Raw genomic sequence first — 24,724 nt, 5'->3', positions numbered from 1 at the left:
ATAGGATTCCAGCACCTTTCAATATCACTGTATGGGCTCTGGACCTGACATTGACTCAGCCCACACCGTGGCTGTAACACCAGCCAGAAAACCAGGAGCTGAACACATTGTGCCTCTCTGCTTCCATATTTCTAAGCACCCGGTTCAGGAGTCAAAGCCATAACTCACTTAAGGTCTACTGCTGATCTGTCATGTAGATAACTGCCCCAAGCAAAAAGTATCAGATAATGAAAAACTGGGGGGCAAGGGAAGTAGTGATTTACAGAACTCAGTTAATGTGCAAAAATGAAGCTGGGCAATGAAACTTTCAAGAGGCTGCCATTGACCAGAATAAATCAGTGGCAGACAGTAGACTGAAGAAACATCTTTTTATATCATACTAATCAGAGGTGACAAGAAAAAGAAATCTGCTTTGGAAAGGAAGACTGGGACAGGTCACCCTGGAGAGGCACAAGAGAAAGCCTACAGAGGCATCAGCACAGAACTTTGCTGAGTGGCAAGGGCATACTCAGGAAAGCCCAACAACACAAACTTCACAGTTTGCTCCAAAGACCCCTAAATCTCCACAGATCCCCAGGAGCTGCACCCAGTTATGAGCTTGTTCCTGTTTCAGTGCTACCATGGAGTGGGAGGCCTGGGGTCTGCATGATCATTACTGCTGGCAAAGAGACATTACAATGAACTGCTGGGGATTTTTCTGCAGAAGCAAAATCACATCCTTCCGTGCTTGAAAATGGCATAAAGAAGATAATACACAATTATATAACAATAACTAAGGGTAGAAATGAAAGTGGGATTGTGCATGACTAATGCTGAGGACGGCACAGAAGGTATCAGAAAAAAGGTAACAAAAAAGAGATAAGGAAGAAAACGGAGGAAGTACCTGCAGGATAGGCAGGTAAGGACATAGCTGAGGACAGGGTGTAAGGAAACGATCTGTGCAAAGGAAAAAGGCAAATGAGAATGAAAACAGAAAAGGAGACAAAGACAAAATTAAAAGTCTAAAAAGCAGATATTTGGGCCAGAATAAAGAAGAAAATTGAACTGGGCATCAACATCCATACACTGCATGCACCTTAGAGGTACAAGTAAGAGTTTCAGCCTAGATGCCTTTGCACATAATTTGTACTGTATTGTTGCATTTGTTAAGACAAAGCTAATCCTCTCTGTATTGTTTCCATTTGAAATTAGCAGCAACTTTTAAAAATGTTGAACAAAGCACTAGAAGAGAGATAAGCCTTTTATCTGCCATACTCAGCTGCAAGCCTCACCACACAACCACATTTCATTGTTCCAGCAGTTCAAGTAAATCTAAAAGCTAAACTCAAATCTCAGAAACCAAAAATCTATCACAGCACCAGAGACCATGAAAACATATGAGTATGAGAAGCAAGTTGGAGCTTTTCCAATCTGCTCCAGACTGCTACACAGAGTGGTTCTGCAACAACAGTTTTTCACTTGTGATTCATTTTAAACAATAGATCTGAGCCTGTGTAAGAGTTACTTATCTAGTTCATGCTGGATGTTCCTAACAAAATGCATAAGGGAGAGTTAAAAAAAAAAAGTCCCTTTAAAAATGAAAAGATATGCTTTGGAAGTGAATCCTCTGCCTGCCTCTGCTTACAGCATCACAGAGCAACACAATCTGCCTGCAGTGGATTTCTCTCTGCTGAAACTAAAACCTTACAATGCTAACCAACAAATCCTGTTTGAAGTAACCTCTTCATAAAGCACACTATGCAAGGACTTGTGAAGGTAATCTAGGACTACAGACTACAATTTAGATCAGAAGGGTCTCTTATCTTCTCTCAGTGCCATCACCACCAGTTTAGGTTGCTCTGGGCTTTGTCAGCAGAGCTCCACTACCTCTCTGGCCAATCTGTTCTGAAACTTTTTCCCATGAAATTTAATTGCATATTCCCTTTTTGCAACTCGTGACTTTTGCCTTTTGTCCTTATTATTATTGCAACCCTAAGATGACTCTGTTCCTGTCTTATCCATATCCTCCCCTTAGATATCTGAGGGAGCAGAAAGATCCCCTTCAGCCTTCCCTCCTCAAGCCTGAAATTTTCCATGTGCACCTAAGATAGAGTTTCTGCTTTCAGAGTTACACCACGTTAACATTTTCAATTTTCTTGTCAAAAGCATTTTGTAATCAGCAGACCCTTGGTGTCACCTGCTGCTTGTGCTGCACAAAGCTGCTTGGGGATGCAGCCCCAGCCCTGCCCTGCCATCTGTGTGCACGGAGAGCAAGGACAGCATGCCCAGGAGCACTGCAGCAGACTCACACAGGTATGGGCTTGGCTGGGATAGAAGCTTAATTACATTAGCCCAAATAAGTCATTCAGCAAAACCATTCCAGCAGACAGCCAAGAAACACGCCCTTGAATACAAACTCATCTCTTCAGTACTGGTCCTGAATAGGAATTAAGGAGAATTAAAAATGCTTCAGATCTTACAAACACCAGTCTGAAATGGCAGTTGTCTAGTTAGCTGGTGGGATTTTGTCACTGTCACAATTTCATGGTCATCCTCAACCTCAACATTCATACAAAGCTAATGTGATACAGTTCTGACTCACCATTACTTTTTTATACATTTGAAATCTCAAAAGCTTCCAGCAGCAACTAATTGCTTATTAATTCCACCACAGAAGATGCTGTAAGGGATTTATAGTAATTAATAGAAGGTAATCTCCTTTCTCCCCTGAATTACTACTCCTACACATGAACTAATGAAGCAGTGACTGACCCCCAAGCTCCAGAACTGCAAATACAAAGCTGAATTCTGTGCTACCTTTTCCATGGTCCTCAGGAAAGGTACTGGCTTTGTACACGACAGTAATACAAAACAGTGCTTTCCCTTTTTAAAAAGAAGTCAGGAGAGGACAGTTGCATCCATCAATTCTTCATCCATCACCTTCCTGTCACCTTTCAATTTATTTCCATCACTGGGAGGAAGGAGTGTAAATGCAGCTCACAATCATGAATCATGGTGACTATTTATAACTGCAACACACTCCACTGCTAATCCTTTACAATACCTCTCCCAGATTTATTTACTTTTGCAATAAAGCTGAGATTCACAGACTTGGCCGCATTTGCTGGGCATTCTTAACTCTACGCTGATAATGAGCTATACAGGGGAAAAAACCCCTGTAAGTCAAAAAGTCTGAATCAGCTCAACTTTATGTTTTAGTTATGCAGATATCATACATCCCATCATCCATGAGGTCCCACATTTCTTAGGTGCACTTATGATTAGCAGGACAGGGAGCAGTGGAAAAGCAGCTGTCCTTTGTCTGCTTGATCCAGCCTGTCACCCAACAGGCACATCCTCGCTAACACACTGAATGCTTCTCCATTGACACTCTGGAGTATCCAAAGAGCTACACGACACATTTGGCAAGGATGCCAAATGAGTTCAGCCCCCTTCCAAATCACAAGCCAATTCTTCTTAAATGATGAAAAAGTAGCTGCAGAGAAGTTAGGCTCATTTTAATGGAGAGCAGCTGTAAATGCTGGCATGTATAATTACTAAAGGAATGCCACAAATATTTAGATAGCAAATACTACAAACAACCTCTGTGATGACAAAGGTAAGAGTGATAAGCAGCCATGATTTAAAACAAACTAATTACGTCCAATAAATCTATTCTCTTTCTGGAAAAAGAACATAGGAAATTTACTAAATCTAGTCATGAGCAAAACATACTGGGATGGAGTGCAGCTGCAGAAATGTCAAACTATCCTCACAAGGTTATACTTGACATTCTAAGGGAAATGCAAACAACAAAACTTGGAAGAAGAATTCCTAAATGTCCTTAAAGAACTATAATTAGTAGTTGCACGTCAAAACTATACCAAATAGCAGGATGGTGGGAAGAGCAACAGGAAAGCAAATTTTGCCTCTTAAACTTTGCCATTAACTGAAGGAAATAAATGACAGGTACTCCAAAATTCAGGTGCTAATACAGCGTTCTGGAGCAATCTAACATGGTAATAATCACATTGTTACGCAAAACTGTATGGCTGATTCTTCTGTGCTGCTTCTTTTAAGTTATGGAATGAAATCTTGTCCTTCAATGCAAGTTCTACTTCAGCTTCATTAAAGTTTCATCTATGCATTTAAATTTGAATTGCCAGGGAAGAAAGGCCCAGATTTTGACAGGTTTTTAACACTGTTTAATCTGGGGTGGGGGGGGGAGTGGAACCAAAGTCGAAACCAACCTACTGTATTACCATGGGCATTGATTTCTGTAGCTACAGGGCTTCTTCAATATTTCACCAAAAATCAGAATTTTGTTTCACAAGAAAAATGTACTTGACCTCTGTCTAAGTGGCAAAGGTGACTACTTCTAATGAAATATTTTTTAAAATACATGGGTTTTCAGAAATCATAACTCACCCACCCCTCACTCACATTTAACATTTTCAAGCTATTTTTTCACTTGCTGAAGCATCTGGGTTATCTATGACACAACAGTATTTTGTCTCCTTTGGTGTTACAGGGTAAAAACTCACTGTTGGGCTGAAAAGCTCTGTGCCATGTCTCCAGTAAGCTGCTTTCTCCTCCCTTTTCAAAGGAAAAATGCCATACTATCAGAACTAGATTAAAAGAAACCACAGCTCAGTTGCCAGCGAAGATGTGCACATTTATGACATGGAGGCCAAAATGGAGAGGTTTTCTGCTCAGTAACACTGACCAGGAATATGCTATTCTGTACTAATTCTGGCACTTTAAATTGAAGACTCCTTAGTTTGGAATTTTGCCACTACTTTTCTACACAGATGAGCTGTAATAATCACTGAAATTAGAAGCATTGCAACAGAATGATTATTTTAAGAAACAGAAATTTGGTAGCATGACAAATTAAGAGATAAATCCAGAAAACTAATCACTGTCATAAAGGAAAAAGATGAAATCCTGGAATACGTCCATAACATTTCAGATAAGTTATCAGGAAACAGCAAGGTGTCCTGTGAACTCACCTTTGGCCACTACTCCCCATGAGACACAGAGGGCACCGCTAAAGCAGGAGGTTATACTACCAGAATTGAACCAAAGACAAAACCAACAAAATTTAAAAAGCAGCTCCAGCATATCAAATTCAAGCAAAGTTATGTGTAAGAAGGTTTCCCCAGGGCATCTCACAGAACACTATCAGCTTTTTAACTGTCCTTCCCTCTGTTTGAAAACTTGAGCATTAAGAAAATTATCAGACAATATTCAAGGGAAACTTCTACCTGACTCAAGTACACAGGTAATTTCAGACACTTGATCAACCCTGAAAAGCTGCTGCGTATAAATTAGTGTAGTAGCTACCTCATGAAATTTCCCTCATTTTATGGTAAGTAAAGGGAAAAATGGCAGAGCCATTTCAGTTTAAGGTTTTGTGTGTTTATAAACATATGCATCTATTTGGATCATGGTTACATCAGTGCTAATATTCAATGCCTATTAATGTTCTTTTTCCTAAACAAAACCATAGATTAATAATGGTCTAATGAAAAGGTATGTTTTCAGATCCTTTCATTTAAGCAAAAGCAGTAATGACCATGCGAGCGCTCCTACTCTAGCTCAGTACAACTGATGCCAATAATGGCATAACCAAACCTGTTCCTAAACTGTTCAGCATAACCCAAAATGTTCAATCAACCTCTCTTTACAAAAGCTCTGGGACTGTCACAAGAGATTCCCCAAACCCAGTAGCACTGGACTACTCTCATAAAGTAATTCTGCTTTATCATTTTCACCTGAAATTAGCCTACAGTAAAATGGTATCAGGCAAACATTTCCCCCTCCTCCATTAGTCAATGTGTAGACAGTTGTATTCAAACCAATTCTGCATGGGTAGATATTTCAATTTAAAAAATGGAAACTTTGAAATCACCCCATTGCAACTGAGGCCATATCACATCAGAAGGTTTTTAATGAAATATTAACAGTACATTCTGCAGCACCACTGAACATGAGGGCATACTAGATTGAAGATTTCACATTGGTGCTGTTTGCTTCAATAAAACAATCTGGAAATTTGGTGAGGAATGAGATTTATAATTTCAGGTGCTATAACATTATCAGCCTCTTCAAGCAGTCATCAAAGGACTAATGAAGTCCTGTTATTTCTTACATGGTGGGGAAACTTACTCACTTCCCAACAGAAACAGGGTGAATGACGAAAGTAATACAGAGCACTAATGCCATCTTCAACAGATACTGCACCAATCCAGTGCTCAACAGAGTTAAAAATCTGAGTATGCTATTTGTGCTTCACACAAAAATCCTCTCTGTGATATCTACAGATATTTGGTATCACCTCTGATAATGAAATTCATTATGCTGAAATCTCCCTTTGTGCTTCTTAAATCCTTTTACGATTTACTTCCTCCTGAATTTATTATCTAAAAAATAATGCCAGTAGTGCCAGATAAGTAATTTTGTTAATCATTTGTATGCTCCTCAGTCTCTTCAGGCAGTTTGCTCTTTAATGTCCTCAAACTATTCTGATTCTTTTGTATCAAGGAGATATTTAGGGTGATATTGGGACTGGAAGGGGCTGACCCACAAAAGTCATGATATCCTAAACAGATCTGTGACAGCTACTGCAGAGCAATATTACTGTCAGTCTGCCAGTCATCCAACAGTGATGGACCATCCATCACACATCCTCTAGCCCAGAGTGAATCCTGATGCCTTTCAACAACCACTAGGAAAATCCAAAACAGTCAAAAGGGGCGATCCACTAAAGAATTTACAAAAATAAAAGTAGTCACAAAGTAGTCAAGCTTTTAATTCTTCCCTGGGAATGACTTAGGAAAAGGATTTCAAAGGATTAAAATATGACCAAAAGAACAAAATAAGGACAATTTGCCTCTTTCATGCCTTGCAAGTAGAGTGCCTGCTAAACACAGAGCTCCACTAATGTCTTGTGGTATTTCAGTAAAATTAGGTGTTGACGAAGTCAAACTCATGTATGTTTTTCTGGAGTCAGCTCTGCTAATAATAATGATAATAAAGTCTCAACCCACTAATTGGTTTATTAGTTCAGGGAACTGGGGAAAGAACATACAGGGAAGAACATTGTTAAGGACATTACCTGTTTGTAAAAATCTGAGATGACTGAATACGGCTTAGATTTTATTCCAGATGATACTATTTGTAGGCAAAGACTTTTTGATTTCTTCTAAGGGTTCTGATTTTTTTTAAGGGACATTAAAGAGAAAAGCATCTAAAAGGTGTTATACTTTCTGATGTTCCTCTTCAAAATGGTGGACTAGCAGAGAAAAAGTCATTCTGAACATGATAAATGAGTATTTTTTGGTTTAGAAACCAAGTAAAAGAACAAATGATCAGAGGTAGCACAGCCAGAATAAGTGGACTTTACATCTTTCCTAGGCCTTAGCTGGACTTCATTAAATTACAGTAGAATCAGTAGAATCTATTGCATTCTGCAATTTTCAGCCTGCTGACAACTGTTGTAATTTGTTCCAAATTTCTGCAGAAAATGAAAAAGCTTTACAGCTGTTCTAACCTCTATCACCAAGGATAAAGCTGCCTTCATTACTGGAGAGTCCAGAAAGCTGTTTGTCTCCTGTCCATCTAACTTCTTTTAAGGGAAACAACCTGGACAAAAAAAAAACGCTGTCTGTTTCCAGCATCTGAGCTTTGATTGCTAAGTCCCTCTTAACAAAAAACCCGAAGAAAAAAGGCAGTAATTCCACAGTTTGTGTGAGCTGTCCTCCAGTGCCACAATCAGGCACCTTGCTGGGGGTATCCTCAGCAGTTGTGTCAGTGCCAGCCACACAGGCTAATGCAGCCACAGGCAGATGTGAATCTGAACTCTGCTTTTACAAATTAAAAATGTTGGTCTGCATTACATTTTTAAGTAGGTATAATTTATTCATTCAACACAATGTGCTCTTGCAGCCAGTTGCTGATCCCACTGGTGTCTTGCACTGCACGAAATGCCATCCATGTTCCTTGCACTACTTTGCAATGGGACTTTCTGCTCCACAAACCAGACCAGTAAGAGGAACTGGACAATAGCTTTTCTCCAAGCAAAGAGTGAAAGCCTATGCAAAAGCCATGGAGGAAATCTGCAAAGATGGAGTAGGTCCAATGCAGGTCTCTCTTCAAGGTTTATTTTGCATACATTTGCATTGTGGAGAAATTGACTGGATCTGCCTTGCTTCCATTTCTCAGTTTTTGGTCCTCCCTCATAGTCATTGCCTTCTTTTAATCTCCATTGGAGCTTAAGAAGGAGCTGAGAATACAGCTCCATTTCTTCAGAACAGCAGTCAAAAGAATACTAATTAGTGTTTGTCTTTTGTTGTTCTCACACTTCAGTTGTAGTTAAGCCAAAATATCCGAGACCTTTGTCAACAGCAGAAGAGTGCAGAGACCCAACAAATATTTGTAAGATAAAGACATAATGACTTCTTTCTCAGTTCCACAAGAGAAATTAAATCCTGCTGTTTCAGGGATGTGTAACTATGCACCACCAAGTACTGCCCAGCATTTATGTCCTGCCGTGTGCATGAGGGCATTTACTGCAGTCACTGTCAGCAACACATTCACTGATCTCATTTTCAATGGCTCTCACTGTAATGAAAGCTTTTGCTGTCCTGAACTCTCCAGAGCTGGATGGTTCCCTATACATTTCTGCCTTGAACATCTGGTTCTGGCAGCTACCATGATACTTGGGACCACAAGAATACTGACCTTCAAGTGTGACCACATACTAAAACTTGGTGTGACATGATGGTAGAAGAATATTTGCACTTTAAAAAAGACTATTGAGTGTCTTTGGTGACAGCTTGCTAGTAAAACTTGAATGAGTCCCATCCAACAAACAAATACTGCTTTCTCTGTTTCTCTGAATGCTCATCCAAGGATGACCACAGACCCTCCATGTTTATCATGAAACTCCTTCTCTTTACTGGAAAGGTGAGCCACTATCAGTGTATCACATGGCTGGTCTGATGCAAAATATACACAGCTCAAATTATACCTATTAAGTCTTCATGGAAGAAGGATTTAATGAACAGGACCCAGGACTCTTGTTTTCTCCATCTACTTGCGTCACTAATTTAATATGGAACACTGTCCAAATCACATTGTGAAGATTGTGATAAACTGGTCACAATAGTGTTGACACACCTCAGTGAAGACTACGAGGGTTTTAGGCATGTGGACATTAAAAATGTACCAAATACAGCAGTCTTCTCTCATAGAATTTTGAGTCAAATAATGTTAAGAGACTTTCTGGGGGCTACTGATGGTTTTCCATCAGGGCTCTAGTGATGGTTTCACACTGAGGGTCTTGGTGATCCTTGTTTTGGCTCTATGTGCTGACTTACAGGGCACTTTCCTGTACTAGTCATTCAGATCTCCTGTTACATCTGATGAAATGGTGACACTCTGGGTAAGAAAACAATGGAAAAGAGAATCTCATTCTGCCAGGATGGAATACAACACGTTAAGAGTGAGACTGCTTTTGCTACTCTAACTAATATACAAACACCCATGTAAATTCTCCTCCTGGCACATCCAGATGGGATGGACATTTTCCTGGACATTTTCATAGCTTTTATGAAAGCTGCTGTGGTCTCAAGTGATCAAACATTGACAAGAACAGGAGTTCAGTCTCTAAGCTTATTCTACTCCTAGAGAAGCCTGCAGACCCACCATGATATTGCTGAGTTTGTGTTAACAGCAGCAACTTTCTCCAATCCCTTCTTCCCAGTTGTATATCAGAGGCACAGAAAAAACTACCAGGTGGTACAAACTGTCGGGTGCTTCTGACCTGGAAAAATAGGAACTGAAGCTAAGGCAAAAGTCTGTACATACTATTAGCAGTTCTCTAGAGTTTTTTCACATTTCATTTTCCACATTGGTACAGGTTGACAGTTCTTAAAACATTTAAACATGCCATTTGGCCAGAAATGTGCAAATTGTCACCTGTCTCAACACTGGGTGAGAATAAGATATCCACAAGTTGGACTTCAGCTGTGATGAATAGTGCCCCTGTCTTAAAGATTGTGTTGCAAATATATGATCGAATTTCCTTTTTGCTGCAGTAAAAAAGTACCTGAAGCTGTGTTTATACACACCAGTGAAGGGGTATATATATATGTACATGTATATATACATATATATATATATGTAACATTCTAAGCTGTGTGCAACAGACATACCAGAAAAAGGATCACTGTTTTAACCATTTTAAAACAAAGGTAATAGGTAACAGCAACTGGGACAACATCAAGGTTCTCTGATAAGCTGATTTCCAACTACTTACATGCAAACTACGTGGTAAATAGAAGATACCTTCACTATAAATAACAGACATAGGGACTGGCAGAGAATTATAGCCAAAAGATTCAAGTTTAAAACACTTTCAATTATTTGCAAACCATTCTTCACTGCAGGATACATATTAACCTGCAGCTAATAGAACAGTATTCCTACAGTTTTCTTTCAGTGTTAAGGACTACTAAAGAAGATATTTTTCCTTCTGAACAATGCAACTACTTCAGTAACACCATTTTACTATTTTTCAAGAACAAAAACACCCTCTTCAACAACAACACTCCACACAAGTACAAGGATTTGAGATTGTAATAAATCTAGGTGCAAGATAAATCTTTATTCAGACATAAAAGTCCCACCATTGGGAGAGTTTTTATGGATACTTTAGTATAATACAGAAGTCACTCTTCTCCAAGGATTGTTTTAAAGCCTAAATTAGAATTTGCAGATGGATTATTATATTTGACAGAAGGCTTAGCTGTGGGTCCTATAAAAACCACATCAAAGAGGGCAGAAGGGATAAAAATCAATAGTCCAATGTTCTTACATGGCTAGGAGGATGGATGCTAACAACACAAAAAACTTATCATGTTATTTACCAGTTTTTGATGCAAGCTGCAAACCAAGGAGGTACCTTTAAAAGAAAAATCAATTCTGAATAGCTATTAATAACAGAGCATATTTTCTGCTTAAGATGCTTAAACACGGGCGTGCTGCTCTGTAGCTTCAAGTGACTCACACCATTTATTGCATGTCCTCAGAATGGATGGGAATACACAAGTTTGGCAGCTTGACAGAGATTTGTGGACAATCTCTGTCAGGTATCTCAACAACTGTCAGAAATAAAATGGATCTTGTTAAAGCATGGACAGCCAAGGCATTTGTAACAGGTTTTTAAGCTAACCTACCAACAGTGAAAATTCCAGTGACCACCTGGTCACTACTGGGCTTCAGTACATGCTCATCTTAGATCAGAAAATTTAGAAACAGTAAGTGAGAAATGAAAAAGATAAAATGGAAGACAGTGTATTAAATAAAAACTACCCTAGTATTTGAAATCCATTACTTTCTTGGAAGAAACATTCTTGAGGAATTTCTCTGCTCTGAAAATTACAATTATTTCACTACAGAATGAACTTCAAGCATCAGATGTAATTTGTAACAAAAACTGGGAATGCTTATGATGATCTGATTGGCTTTAAGGCATTAATATTTCTTGCATTTATTTAGCCTAATATCTCAGGTACATTCTGTAACTCAAAGATGGGTGTACATGCACTAACAGAAAATTGTAATATTTCTAGGATAAGTCAATTCTGGGAACTCTCCCATTTAGTATTCTAATTCTATCTGATCTCACAGAGCTTAGGTAGAGCCAAACCATGCACTTCATATATCCAAATGGTCATCACAAGTCACCCCCATGACAGCACTGGAGAGCATTGTACCCCAGGGATGCAGCCTCTGCAGGACACAGAACCAAGGTTTCAGGAGACAACAGATATTTCTCCATTTTCTCAGGGGAAGACAGTGCCCAAAGAGATTAAAAACATAGCCGAGCCACATGCTTCCCTACTTCCCTCCATCCTTTACAGGTACCACACTAAACAGCAAGCTCATCAGTGACTGGTGCAGCACTGAGGGAAAAAATGCAGCTGTTTAGGGAGGAGACACACTTCTGCCTCACAGTGCTTCCTCGGGGACAGCAGAACCGTGTGTTCCACCATACGGTGCTCTTTCTCATAGGGTTTGACAATGCCCACATAAAGTTTGCTACATTCCAAGTTCAGCATGAACTTAAATCCCAGCTCTGCAGAGTTTCAGGTCTTTGTTGGCTGGTGCAAAGTGCCTTAAGAAAACATGTCCCAGAATGCAATTTAGTAGTAAATGGAATGACATGAGGTAGAAGCCATTTTACAGAACTGCCAGCTCTTAGAAGGGTGTAAGTCTATAAATTGTATGGAACATGTATACAAAGCTTTGCTCTCTCCCTTTTAAAAAAGCCCAAGCAAACTCTAAACAAACCCTCTCCCAAAACCCGACAGTCAAGACAAAGCTGAAACAACTAATTTTTTCTTTTAGCTTCTCTTTTCCTTAAAGCAGCAGCTATTTAAAGATGGCTGAAATAAATTCATTCAGAGATTAAAAAGAAAAGATGCTAAAATAGTCTGAGACAACAATTTTTGCTTGTTTACCTAGAATGAAATTATAGGCAACGTTAGTGTAAAAATGGAGCAGAACTGTGCTATAGCATAGTAAAAATCCTCTCAGACTTCCTCAGTAAGAAAAATAAGCTCTTAACTGCTTTTCATGCCTGTGCACAGGGAACACTGGTTTTAGAAGAAGATGAGCCTCCTCTGTGGCCCATGCTTCTTTACAAGAGGATTGTTCTCACCTCTAACTTCACTGGTAGAGGTGCAAGAACCAGAATGAAACCTGCTAGATTTCTCAGTCTCAAGCTGATATGCAGGGCTGGCACTTGGGGCAAAAAAAAGGTGTCTTTTTTTTGCTACAGGTTGAGAAAATTTGATCTAGCGGGCTCCAAGTGGCAGTAATTGTGGAATACCACAATGCTGTTTTACCATTATTTTCAGGAAATAAACAACTTAGAAAGTTGTCATGAAAGTCTCAATGATTGCAAAGCTAAATACAGCTGGTGTTCCAGTTCCTGCTGTGAGAAGGTTAATTTCTGTGTGTGGGAACTGTTCTCTCAAAAAGCATTTGAAAAAAAAAAAAAGTGCAAGTCAGGACTAGCTCAAATCTGAGGACAAACTAAAGGGCTGACAGACAAAAGAAACAGGATTCAATGACAAGAAAGAAGTAGCACCTACAAGACTCCTGGAAATTTCTGAGTACAGGAAAAGAAAGAGATTACATCATTCCAGAGAAAATTTATCTTGATTGTTGCACATGTTAGCAGAAATAATGCCTCTTACTAATCAGACACATAAACACCACTATAACCATGAGTTCATTTAAGTATAAATTTCCCAATAAGCATGGGGACCACAGCACTTCAAGTGTTCTATACCCAGCTATGTTACTTTGTGAGGTTTTTTATATGTATGGCAAAAATACAGGGGAATGAGAAGGCAAAGCAGAATTATCCACTGATGAGCAGTCATGAGGTCATGGCAATTTTAAGCTTTTTGACACAAAAATTAGTTTTGCTCTTTTTATGCAAATGCTATGTTTAAGGCATAAAGAGTCCATACATTCCAACTGCTTCAACCTCTGAAAGACTATGCTAAACCAGCACATGCTGACCTGCCACACCAGCAGAACAAGTGTGTTTGGTGGCATCATTCATTCCACACTAAGCATGCTGCTACCAGCGAGGTTACACCTGTAAGATGGACTTGGCCAACCAACTACAACAATTGCTCATCATACCATATTGTACTTCACTAGCAACGTCATAACAATTTGAAAAAGGTTGTGTGAACCTTGCCAAAGTAATTGAAAATCTGGGGGCATTTTGCCTGTGATCAGCAAGGCTCACAAAGTAGCAAACTTGAATCTTTTTGAAAGAGCTGCAAATTGTCAAGAAGGCAGCATGATGTAGGAACAACTCCCCATTTTCTGTGTGCAGAGTAGTTTATTTAGTTCTGTTAGTCAGATGCAGCACAATGGACAACAGTAAACTCATAGTGCGCACTGCCCTGCATTTTTTTTCACTTGTACGAGCACTATGTAAAATAAAGGCTTTAATAAGATATATGAAATATAGGTTCTTTATGACTGATTCTGTCCTTGGAATCATATTGATCCCAGCAGATATGTCTGCACATGTTCTGGAACTTTCTAGATAGAAAGATCTTTCTGCATTGATTTGGTTGCAGGATCAGGTCCTAAAGACAAATTAACGACACATGGTAAACTACTGAGATTAAACAGCAAGAATTGAATTTAAACATAGCAATGCTCCAACAATTTTCACAAAGAACAGAGGCTCAAACCAACATGATACAACAGAAAATGGCAGAACACACTTTACTGTTTCAACTCTGAAGAAAATGCCCCCCAAAATTATGCGAATATTTGGTTTTATACAGCTGTCGTCCTTTGGGAGGTCCAGGAGAAAATAAAAACCCAAACACTGCCTCCTTATTGCTGCAGACCAAAATTTATTTTTCTTGGTATTTTGCCAGTTCACATCCCAATGAACTGCACCCACTAAGCAAGGTCACATAAATGATTGTGAAAACAAGTTTCCATTGTGCATGAAGAAGAATGAATCACTTAGAAAAATGTGACATCTTCAGTAATACTTCTGCCACTATGCAATATTACTCTAAATTATGCAATTCATCAATATAACATTCATAAATGTATTTTTGAAAAAATGACCCTAAGTAAGTTTCTGCATAACAGCAGCAAGTGGGATTTCTCAGTGAAAATCTGGAGGAACAATATTGGAACCCAGGGCACAGGGAATATTTCTCTGCCTGTCCTGAGAAATCCCGATCCCCAGGGAAACACTGCCTTCAACCTTCATCCATGGAGAAAGCTTCCAAGACTTTGGGATGAATTGGAATCTATGAGTGCGTGAAATAGATAGTAGTATAGTTTATCACAGGGCTATAGGTAGATAGAAGACAAGATGAAGGATTTTGGGTGTTGTCTGATCTCCTTCATGTTCTTCATCTACTCCATTTTCTGCAGTGTTGGTAGCACAGAGTGATTGGTTAGAAAGAGCTGCAATGCAGATGTTGTGTGAACAGACAAATAATTAGTTATAGGTAGAAAGGCAGAAATACAATACATTTTAAGAGTCAACTGGACGAAATAGTTTTAAAAGACTTTGAACCTGTGCGTCTTGTGGCTTTTGACGCCTTTCTCTTCATACGCTAAGTCTGAGATGTAGACAGTGTGCTGAACTGTTAATAAGAGAAAAATAAACAGCAATCTGAAGATCAAAAAAAAAAACAAAAGTCCAGTTTGTCTCTCAGTCCTGGCACAGAACTTTTTAGGGGTCTCCCCATCAGGGGAATCCTCAGGTGGGGTTTCCACAGAACAAGAATGCTGTAATACCATATGGCAGCTACTCTACCACAGAATTTTCCAAACTAAAACAAGGGCCAACTGGAACTCTGAACTGCCAATAAGTAGCTCTCCTTTTTCGTTCAGCTGCAAGGAAATTTGAGCAATGACTTTGCAAGAGATGCATAGAATAGACAGTGAAGTGTCACACACTCACTGGGATGCCCCAGCTGACAGGTTTTGTTGATTCCTTTGATTCCCTTTGCTGCATGATTTCATTCCTCCTGCGCCTTTAAACTCCTACACAGCTAGATAATTACATCTACCATTGCAACCCATTTCAGAAGTTGTTACAAGCAATATGGCTCCTAAGACATTGTTGCATATTCTCAGGCAAGACCTCAGAGATAAAAGGTCCAAATAAACCCTGCTGGATAATGAGTTCTAACTACTTTGCTCCTCAGTCTCTTCCCTCAGCCCTTAAAATGTGCTAAATGTATGACCTAATCTGACTAGCAGTACTCAGTTTCTGAAGGATGAGGTCATATGAACTGATTATCTTGAGGCCTTCTACCTACACCACCTGCACATGAGGCATACAGTCAACAACTTATCTCACGGGAAGACATGATGTTGTATGAGCCAGACTCAAACATACAACAACCAATACAGGAGTCTCTCATCTTTTTTTGTTATTGACATCTCACACAGCAGTGGAGCTGCACAATAAGTAACTCACACTTTTTAAATTATTTAGATGTTGAACTTAGGCACCTCTACTACTAATATACAGATGAATTTTTGTGCAGCAACAACCTAATTTCACTATCTTCACAACCAAGGGCAAAACTTCTAAAGGCAACAAGAGTTCAGGACAATGCCTTGAAAACATGCTTGACAGCACTGCAATTCTCAACTCACACACAAAGTGATTTCCATAAAATGAAACAAATAGAGATTGTTAGAATGATTTTCAGACCTGTGATAGATACAGAGTCATTACCAATCTGCATAATTTTATTTTAGTATCTTAAGATAATGGTCCACTGTTTCTGCCAAAGTAAGCCAAAAAATCCACATTTAGGCATGTTACATCAAATGTGTTACACCAAACTCTTTGTTTCACTCATACCTCTGAATCTTGTATGCCATGATTGTGGAAATTCCCATTTGCAAATAAGTGCCTAAGATGCCCTGCAAAATCTAAGATTGCTGTGCTGCACAGCTGGGAAGAAGTCCAAAGGCTTTCTGCCTCTGTAAAGTAGGTGAGGTGCTAATGAGAATATCTTTTCTTTTCCCTATAAATTAACCAATTATCTGAATTCTGATTAGCATAGGACCTGATTTTGCTTCAAAGCAAGCCAAAAGGGAAAACTGGAGGCAAAATAAAGGCATCACCACCTTCATTTAGTGAACAAATATTAGACATGGAGAAATACATTTTAGTTTTAAACATCTCTAATTGCTGATGAACTGCCTAATGAAAATAGGGCTTGGAATGGGTCTAGAGGCAATTTAGAGATTGCTTCTACACCATGATGATGTCAGTATTTTCTACATTGCTTGAGAGATTTTTTTCTACCTGGAGACCGTCCCCTGAAGTTGGCAATCCAACAGTTTACCTTGGTAATGTCATAGAACCATAGAATATCCAGAGCTGGAACTGGAAGGGACCCATAAGGATCACCAAAGTGCACCACTTGCTACATTTTACAGGGTTTTTTCCCTTCTCCTGACCCACTGCTGATGAGAACATCTTGGTAATATTTAATTTGGAGAAACTTCTTTGTATCCATTTCTCCCCTCAATACTTTTCTCTCAAAACACAGCAATATCATTTATTCAGGATCACAGCTCTAGACTTCCAATTATGTTGTTCTATTTCCTTCTTCCTAATTGTCAGCTTACTGTTTTTTTAAACTGCAGTAACCAGAAGTGCACATATTTTAACTTTAGCCTTCAGAACATCATGCAGGAGAAGAGTGTTTATGCATTTTGCACTGCTGTCAATGCATCTTTGCACAGGGTTTATTTTTGCTGCAGGTGGTACGACACTGTTGATGCAGGAAGTTCGCAATCTGGTAGAGCAGTCAGACATCTTTCACTGCAGGACTGCTGTCCAGCCAGCCGTTCTGTACCCCTGCAGTAAATCCCTCCTAACTGACAGTGAAATTCACTCTTCGCTGGATGTCTACTAAAGGACACCTTCTCAACGGCTGGGTGTTCAATGTAATCTAAACTAGACTGCACAAAATGCCCCTGAACGCAGTGAAGAGTGACAATGCATCTCATCTCATGCTAAGACAGATGTACATGGGCAGAACTGCCCTCCAGAGAGGCACTCCTCACAATTTGGCAAGGTCAATTGGATAGCTAAAGTACAGGTTTACAGTTAAGTTAAATCATGGCTGTCCAATTTTCAGACAGCTGTTCAAAGCAAAATACACCTGAAATGCACTGGGTGCTTTCCTCACTGATCTGGACACTGTTCTTGGTAAACCAGAAAAAGACCAGGAAGAATTTTAGACTTTTGTCACCCAATACACTTATGTCCCCTCCCAGCCTAATGCCTTCGTCCATGCTTGATAAAATATTTCAGTCTCTTAACCAAAAGCACTGCACAGTGCTGGTTGCAGGAGTGAGCCCTTCCAAAGAGAACCCTTCTTGTTGGAGCATCTCATTTTGAAGTGAAGCATTACTTAATTATGTAGAATACAGGATTAAAAATGGTTTGTTACATAGAAAATATTTCTCCTACTTTCTTATTAGACATGTGGCTGTCCCTCATGAGGAAATCCTTACTAAGAAAGATCAAAGTAAATGCTTGCTATAGGAACTTTTTTCTTGGCAAATAACAGGGCCAAATTACATTTTAGAAACAAGCACTAAGGCTGGTCTGAACAGAAAGAACAGAGAGAATTTTGAGAACAAAATTAAGAAAAAATATTCACACACACAAGACACACAGACCTCTGCTTTCATAATTTTGACATCAGTGATTTTAATGATGCACAAAATTATTTTTAAAGCCAGATAAATTTAATCGATTTTTCACAAGAGGAAATTAAATAAATACTAAAGAATATGTGCTCACATATCAACTCCCCTTGTTTGCGGTACAGAACTGTGGAAACCACTGCCAAAGCACTTCAAAAGAAGTATCAGCCAAACAAGAATCCCAGGAAACTTCATCTAAATCCTGTCCCTAAAATGCAATTCACAAACCTTTGATAACAAAAGTATCCCACTTGCCTGCTTCTCCTTGAACTGACTGTGCTGGCCCTGAGGTTTAAGTGCTTTCATATCCATATATTTTCTTCTCCACTCTCCAAAAACTGTATAGATTTTTGACAATACTCAGTCTTTGCAAAAGAATAGAGTAGATCCTCTCCAGTAACCAAGGAGCAAAACTACAAATGCATTTCATTCATCTTAAAGCTTCAGTAAAACTTTCTTTTAAGAGCTTGTTGGTTTAAATTTGCATCACTGTCACACACATGCTAGGAGGAAGCTGCTCCTCAGCGTTCTGTTTTTCGATATTACACAACAGAACTGCTAATTTCTGACTATGAAGTGCTGTAGGCTGGGCATTTAGGGCCTTACAACACTGATATTCTGAGGTTCATTTACTTGCCAGACCTGAAAATGCCATACACAACATCTTATATTCCACCTAAACCTACAGATCTGATTTCTGCTCTGAGATGCATTTTATCACGTGTTTTAGTGTTTTAACATATTTTAGCATATATGTTCTTGTCTACTTTTTAGTGATCTACAAATGCCAATTACATTTACAAACTGTGAAGCACACATCTGCTCTCCTATTTTTTTCTTACCCATACATGTACAGATCTTTACAGACATAATTCTGTGGGATTTGAACAAAGGAAAGGAACCAACTACTCTTTGCAGCTGATCATGTACAGGTGGGAGGTTCTGTTTCCACATCTCTCTATTCCTGACCTCAGAGGGATTTTATGTCACACTAGTGCTGCAGAGCCTTCTGCCACCTCAGTCAACCAATCTCAAGTCCTGCTGGGGGGTTCCTGAGAATGTAGAGAAGTCCTCCCAATGGAAATGTCTACTCTCTGGTTTTAGAGTGGTGCAAAACCCTGCTTAGGTTTCCTAAACCAAGGTAAATTTCAAAGAGATCAAAAAGCTGCCAAATAGAGAATATTATTTCTAATATTTTAACCTGAAATTCACAGAATATCTTCTTTCTTCTTGACCCAAAGCTAACAATTACTGACTCAAAGCAGGTAGATACATATTTAGCAGATCTCAGTAACCTACTGGACATTGTAACATTGCTTTGTCTACCAAGTGAAATGACTCAGATTTGGGTATTACATACAAAAGAGCTCTGGGAATCCTTTGCCAGATTTCTAGACTATTCTCCACAAGTCAATGACAAAATATCAACATTTGTTCTAATCAAAGCTTGCAAGAATCATAATGCACAAAAGAAAATCTTAATTCATGGGAACTTTATATTGCTTGCATCACACCAGAAATGAAGCACAAAGATAAAAACCCAAACAAATGCCCTCCTGCCTCACAGAACACCCACCCACCACCACCACCACCCTTAGTTCTAACAAGTCAAGCATATCCCCACTAAATTTTTTAAGGTGAAGACAAAAACTTGAGTTCAAGCCAAGTATCTAGATTATCTCATCTGTTCTTGGGCTGACAAAGGAATGATCAAAGAGTACATATTTGTAGCGTTTAGTTTAGTCTGTAAACATTGATGAATTGGATTCACCAGAACAGTGCAGACTACAAACAAATTTTAGCTTTTAGCAGTGCACACTCCAAATGTAGATTTTTGTTGTCTCTCTTACAGACCAGCACTTAAATTTAGTTGAAACTGAAAACCAAGTTTTCAACAGTCCTTCTGGATTTGACTGGCCTTCAATCATAGAATCATTGAATGGCTTGGGTTGGAAGGGACCTTAAAGACCATCCAGTTCCAGTCCCCTGCCACGGGCAGGGACTCCTCCCATTAGACCAGCTGGCACAGAGATCCATTCAGCCTGACTTTGGACACTTCCAGGGACAAGGAACCCACAACTTCTCTGGACAACTTGTTCTCCACCTTTACAGGGAAGACTTTCTTCCTAGTACCTAATCTAAATTTACTCTCTTTCAGTTTGAAGCTATTCCCCCTTGTCTGTCACTACAGGTTCTTCTAAAAAGTTCCTTTCCATCTTTCCTATAGTCTCCCTTCAGGTACTGGAAGACCGCAGTTAGGTCACCCCAAAGTCTTCTCTTCTCCAGGCTGAACAATCCCAATTCTCTCAGCACTTCCTCACAGGAGGAATGCTCCATCCCTTTACCCATCTCAGCTGCCTCCTCTGGACTCCCTCCAACAGGTCCGTGTCCTTCCTGTGCTGGGGACCCCAGAGCTGGACACAGCACTGCAGGAGGGGTCTCACCAGAAGGGAGCAGAGAGGCAGAATCTCCTTCCTCAGCCTGCTGCCCAGGCTCCTTTTGATGCAGCCCAGAACGCATTTGGCTTTCTGGGCTGCCAGTGAACATTGCTGGGTCATGTCCAGCTCTTCATCCACCAGCACCCCCAAGTCTCTCACTGCAGAGCTGCTCTTTATCTGTTCATCCCCTAGTCTGAAGTGATACCAGAGCTCACCCCATTTGCTCTACAGGAAGAAAACCACAATGGATCAGGTGTGTAGATGCAATAAAATTTTCGTGGATGTTTCAGCTTGTACATGGGAGTTGTCAGAACAACAATGCAGTTAAACAATACACTCACAGGCATCTGAGTGATAAAATACTAGAGGCATACAAAGCTCGCAAAGATAAACACTGAGATTTTTAGTAGTGGAGCATGAGCTGTGCTAAGCAAAAGCTTTCATGTACTAAAAATAAAGTTAATTTGATTAAAACATCATGGATACAAAGATGCAAATGACTAAACTAATTTCCTATTCCTGTCTTAGATGACTGGTACCTAATCCTTAAGTAACTCTATGTATTCAAGTGCAGGAGGAATAGATCAAAGAACTAACCCTCCCCAAGGAAAAAAACAAACCTAGAAAAACAATCAATAATTGATTGATTCTGTTTTAATTAAATATTGTTACAGTTGATAAAACACTGTCCTTCATCAGTTGCAAACCGCTGCACAACCACTAACCCTTCTAACAAGGAAGGCATACTTTCTTGATATACATTCTCATATAATGTACAGATTGCATTATGGAAATAATTTGTATGGAGCTGTAAGCCTGAGATAGACAATTTCCTAATCCTTTTTTTTTTTTTTTAATAAATAAGAAGAAATGTTCAAATTTACTTTCAACTTCTTCTCTCAGCTTATTTATTACTATTAGCCAACTAACTGGAAAGAAACAATTTAAGAGAAAACAAAGCCTTTCAAAAAACAGAAAACAAGTATTTTATGCTTTAAAGAGCAAAATCTAGTACTCCTTCTTTCCTGCCCAGTATTAACAAAAAGCTTCACTATATTTCATGCTAAAAATGTTCCTTTCTTCAAGCTCTTTGAATAATTTTTCTCCTTTAGTTCAGAAGATAAATTGTTCCACTCATACACATAACTTACTCTTTAATAGTTTCACTATTTTGGGATGCTTAAGTAGGATCTTGGAACTCCAGAGCTGATTTCTAAGCCATTGAAAGGAACAAGAGGAGAAAACACTGCAATAGACAGTGGTGGTCTTCTTAAGAGAACACTTCCAGGCACAGAAGCCTATTAGTACTTCCCTCTTGAGGAAGAAATATTCCTCTACAAGATCTTCCTTTGACTGGCAGCAGTAAGAACATAAAAAGAAAACTGGTCCTACTTACTCTGACCTCTGGCAAAACAATTAAAGCTTGCTCTGTCTCCTGAGTCAGCTCAGAGCACATCCCATCCTGCTTGTTCAGCAGCACCACAGCTGACACTGTCACCCAAGTTCCCCTGTCCCCACACTTGTCCTCAATAGTCAGCAGGTCCCCAGTCTGAAATCACATTAACTACAAAAAAAAAGCCATGAATGCTTGCTCAATTATGCTGTATTATGCAGATCTTACCCACTAGCCACCCACAGAATCTATGGGGTTGGCTTTAGACCCATCCTTCCTGATGTGCATGAAATGCAGAGTGGGGAAAAAATTCAACTTGGTAACTTGTCACACATTTATTACTTGATCTTCAGTGATTTCTCTTGTTAGAGAAGCCTGACAGCCCTCCTTCTAGGCTTGAAAGGGAGAAAAGCAATGTTTCTTTGTAGTCATGCAGCCTGCAGAGTTATTTGAATTTTCTCAGATTTTTGATAGTTTTGACCAGAAAAAAATTAACTCCCAGTAAGTGCACTGAGAGAAAAACCTGGCTCAGCCCACCCAAGGTAACATTTGGAACATTCTGTTATCTAGAAAGCACATGAAAATAAACTTGCCTTCCATAAAGATCCTGTTCCAGTAGATTTTTCCAACCTGAATTCCTCCAAGAAATATTAGATTTGATAAAATCAGCATTGAAGTGCTAACAGATGCTAGGACAGCATGAAGTCGACGACGAAATCTTGGCGAGAAGAAATGTTCCTGGGGGGCAAAGCAAAAGGTGCAGATGAAGTTAACAATCCCTGCAAATTTTCAAGTAGCATTAGAAAAAGACATTGCCATTACAACAAACAACTTTCATACAGAAGTTCAAATCCTTATGGAACAGATCCCAAATATTTAAAAATATCTAACAGAACCTCTCACCAATGCCATTCAAGTTGGAGTAAGGCTGCCTGATTAAAAGCAGTCTTGAATCATAGTTATGGCTGGAAGTGACCTGGGAAGGATCAAAGCTTGAGAAGGCTGCTCAGGCTGTACCTGTTCAGGTTTTGAATATCCCCAGTGATGTAGACTGCCCAACCTCACTGGGCAACTTCGCACAATAAAAGAGATTTTTTTGTGTTTAAATGTATTTTTTTATGTTTAAATTGGATTTCAGTCTGTGCCCCCTGCCTTCTGCCCTGTCACTGAATACCACTTAGAAAAGCCTGTAGCTGGGTATTTATAAATGGATAAGATTCTCCTGAGCCTTCTCTCCTCCAGGCTGAACAGTCCCAGAACTTTCAGCTTCTCCTCTTACAGCAGGGGTTTCAATCCCTTTACTATCAGTCCTTTGGCTGGACTCACTCCAGCATGTCCATGTCCCTGGTGTGGGGAGCCCAGAACAGGACACAGTTCTACACATTCAGTGGATTAATTCTTATTTTACAAAATATGCTCCTTGATGAATTTTTGCTGACAGACATGAACAGTAGCAATGTTCTAGGGTGGGTGATACTTCCAATAGGATCCAATATAGAGTAAAACCCTTCAGTACACAGCAAACAGCATCAAACAACTTCAGAAGTATTTAATCCTCTGGTTGATTAATAAGACATCACTGAAAGATTCTAGAATCAGATTAGATCATGTTATAGCAACGACTCTTAACAAACCAATGCCTCTAAAAAAAGGTTCACACGCACATGCGATCTCAAATTTTCTTTGTAGTGCAAATGTTACTGCTCATATTCAAAAAGTATAATTATCCAGATTTTTGTACTGTTGTCCTAATGATACAAATAAAGGAGATCTCTCTCTACCATATACTAGTTTACATTTTTCTGAATCTGTATTTTGCACTATCACCTGAGGTGTGAGTGCAGCATGGAGACTGCAAGAAGATGGTAAAAGAAAGATGAGGGAGTTTTAGCTTCCTCCATTATTCAGTTGCTAGAGGAAAATTTAAAGAGCATTTACAACACTTCACCAAGAAATATTGTCTCATTACTACGCAAGGAAAAATATCCTGTACATTATGGCCCCAGGCTGAAAGCCTCTGTACATAGTGCTTGAATTTACAAAAGATTGAATGCTTTGTGTGAAGTGATGACCATTTTCCAGGGCATGGAAAATAAGGGAAGTATCAGGGACTGCTCAGCCTTCATCTCATGAATGGTGACGTTGCAGAAAGCAAAGTCTTGTGACTGCAGCGCCAAAAAAAAAAAAAAAAAGAGGCAGTAATTAATCTTTAATAGCTACAGGCAGACCACAATTCATGCTCAGATACCTGAAACAACATAAACACTTGCTGAAAACACATCTAAAAATATGTTTCTAGACAATTAAATTGTTGCTTCTGTAAGCATCAAAACAAATGTTTCAAGTGCTAGATTATAAAGAGACAAATCTTCAAATAAATGACAGTTACAGACATAGAAATACAATTTCAACATATTACTGCAAAGCAATCTCTGGGAAATTGAACGTTAGCCTTGGTCAGAACTATATCTAGTATATGAGTCAGTCTGAGTCAGCACAAAAATGAGGACAGATAAGGTTTAAGGGCAAGTGCTCTGTATCAGTCAGTATGTACAATAGAGCAATAGCAAATCTTCCACACGATGCTATGAATAATAGT

The 24,724-nt window shown here is 39.2% G+C and overlaps 1 protein-coding gene across 2 annotated transcripts in view; it reads right to left on the bottom strand.

Annotated features, from left to right (window-relative positions):
* Nucleotides 1-24,724, bottom strand: part of HHAT (hedgehog acyltransferase) — a 146,857-nt gene that overhangs the window by 36,121 nt on the left and 86,012 nt on the right. For both annotated transcript variants that reach the window (XM_038132249.1, XM_038132250.1), the window contains one exon: nt 22,719-22,863. In XM_038132249.1, coding sequence (XP_037988177.1) covers nt 22,719-22,863 — 145 coding nt within the window. The remainder of the gene's footprint in view (nt 1-22,718; nt 22,864-24,724) is intronic.

Source organism: Motacilla alba, chromosome 3, assembly GCF_015832195.1.
Source record: "Motacilla alba alba isolate MOTALB_02 chromosome 3, Motacilla_alba_V1.0_pri, whole genome shotgun sequence".
Taxonomy (NCBI): Eukaryota; Metazoa; Chordata; class Aves; order Passeriformes; family Motacillidae; genus Motacilla; species Motacilla alba.
The sequence above is the reverse complement of the archived record's forward strand: the minus strand, read 5'-3'. Positions and strand labels throughout refer to the sequence as shown.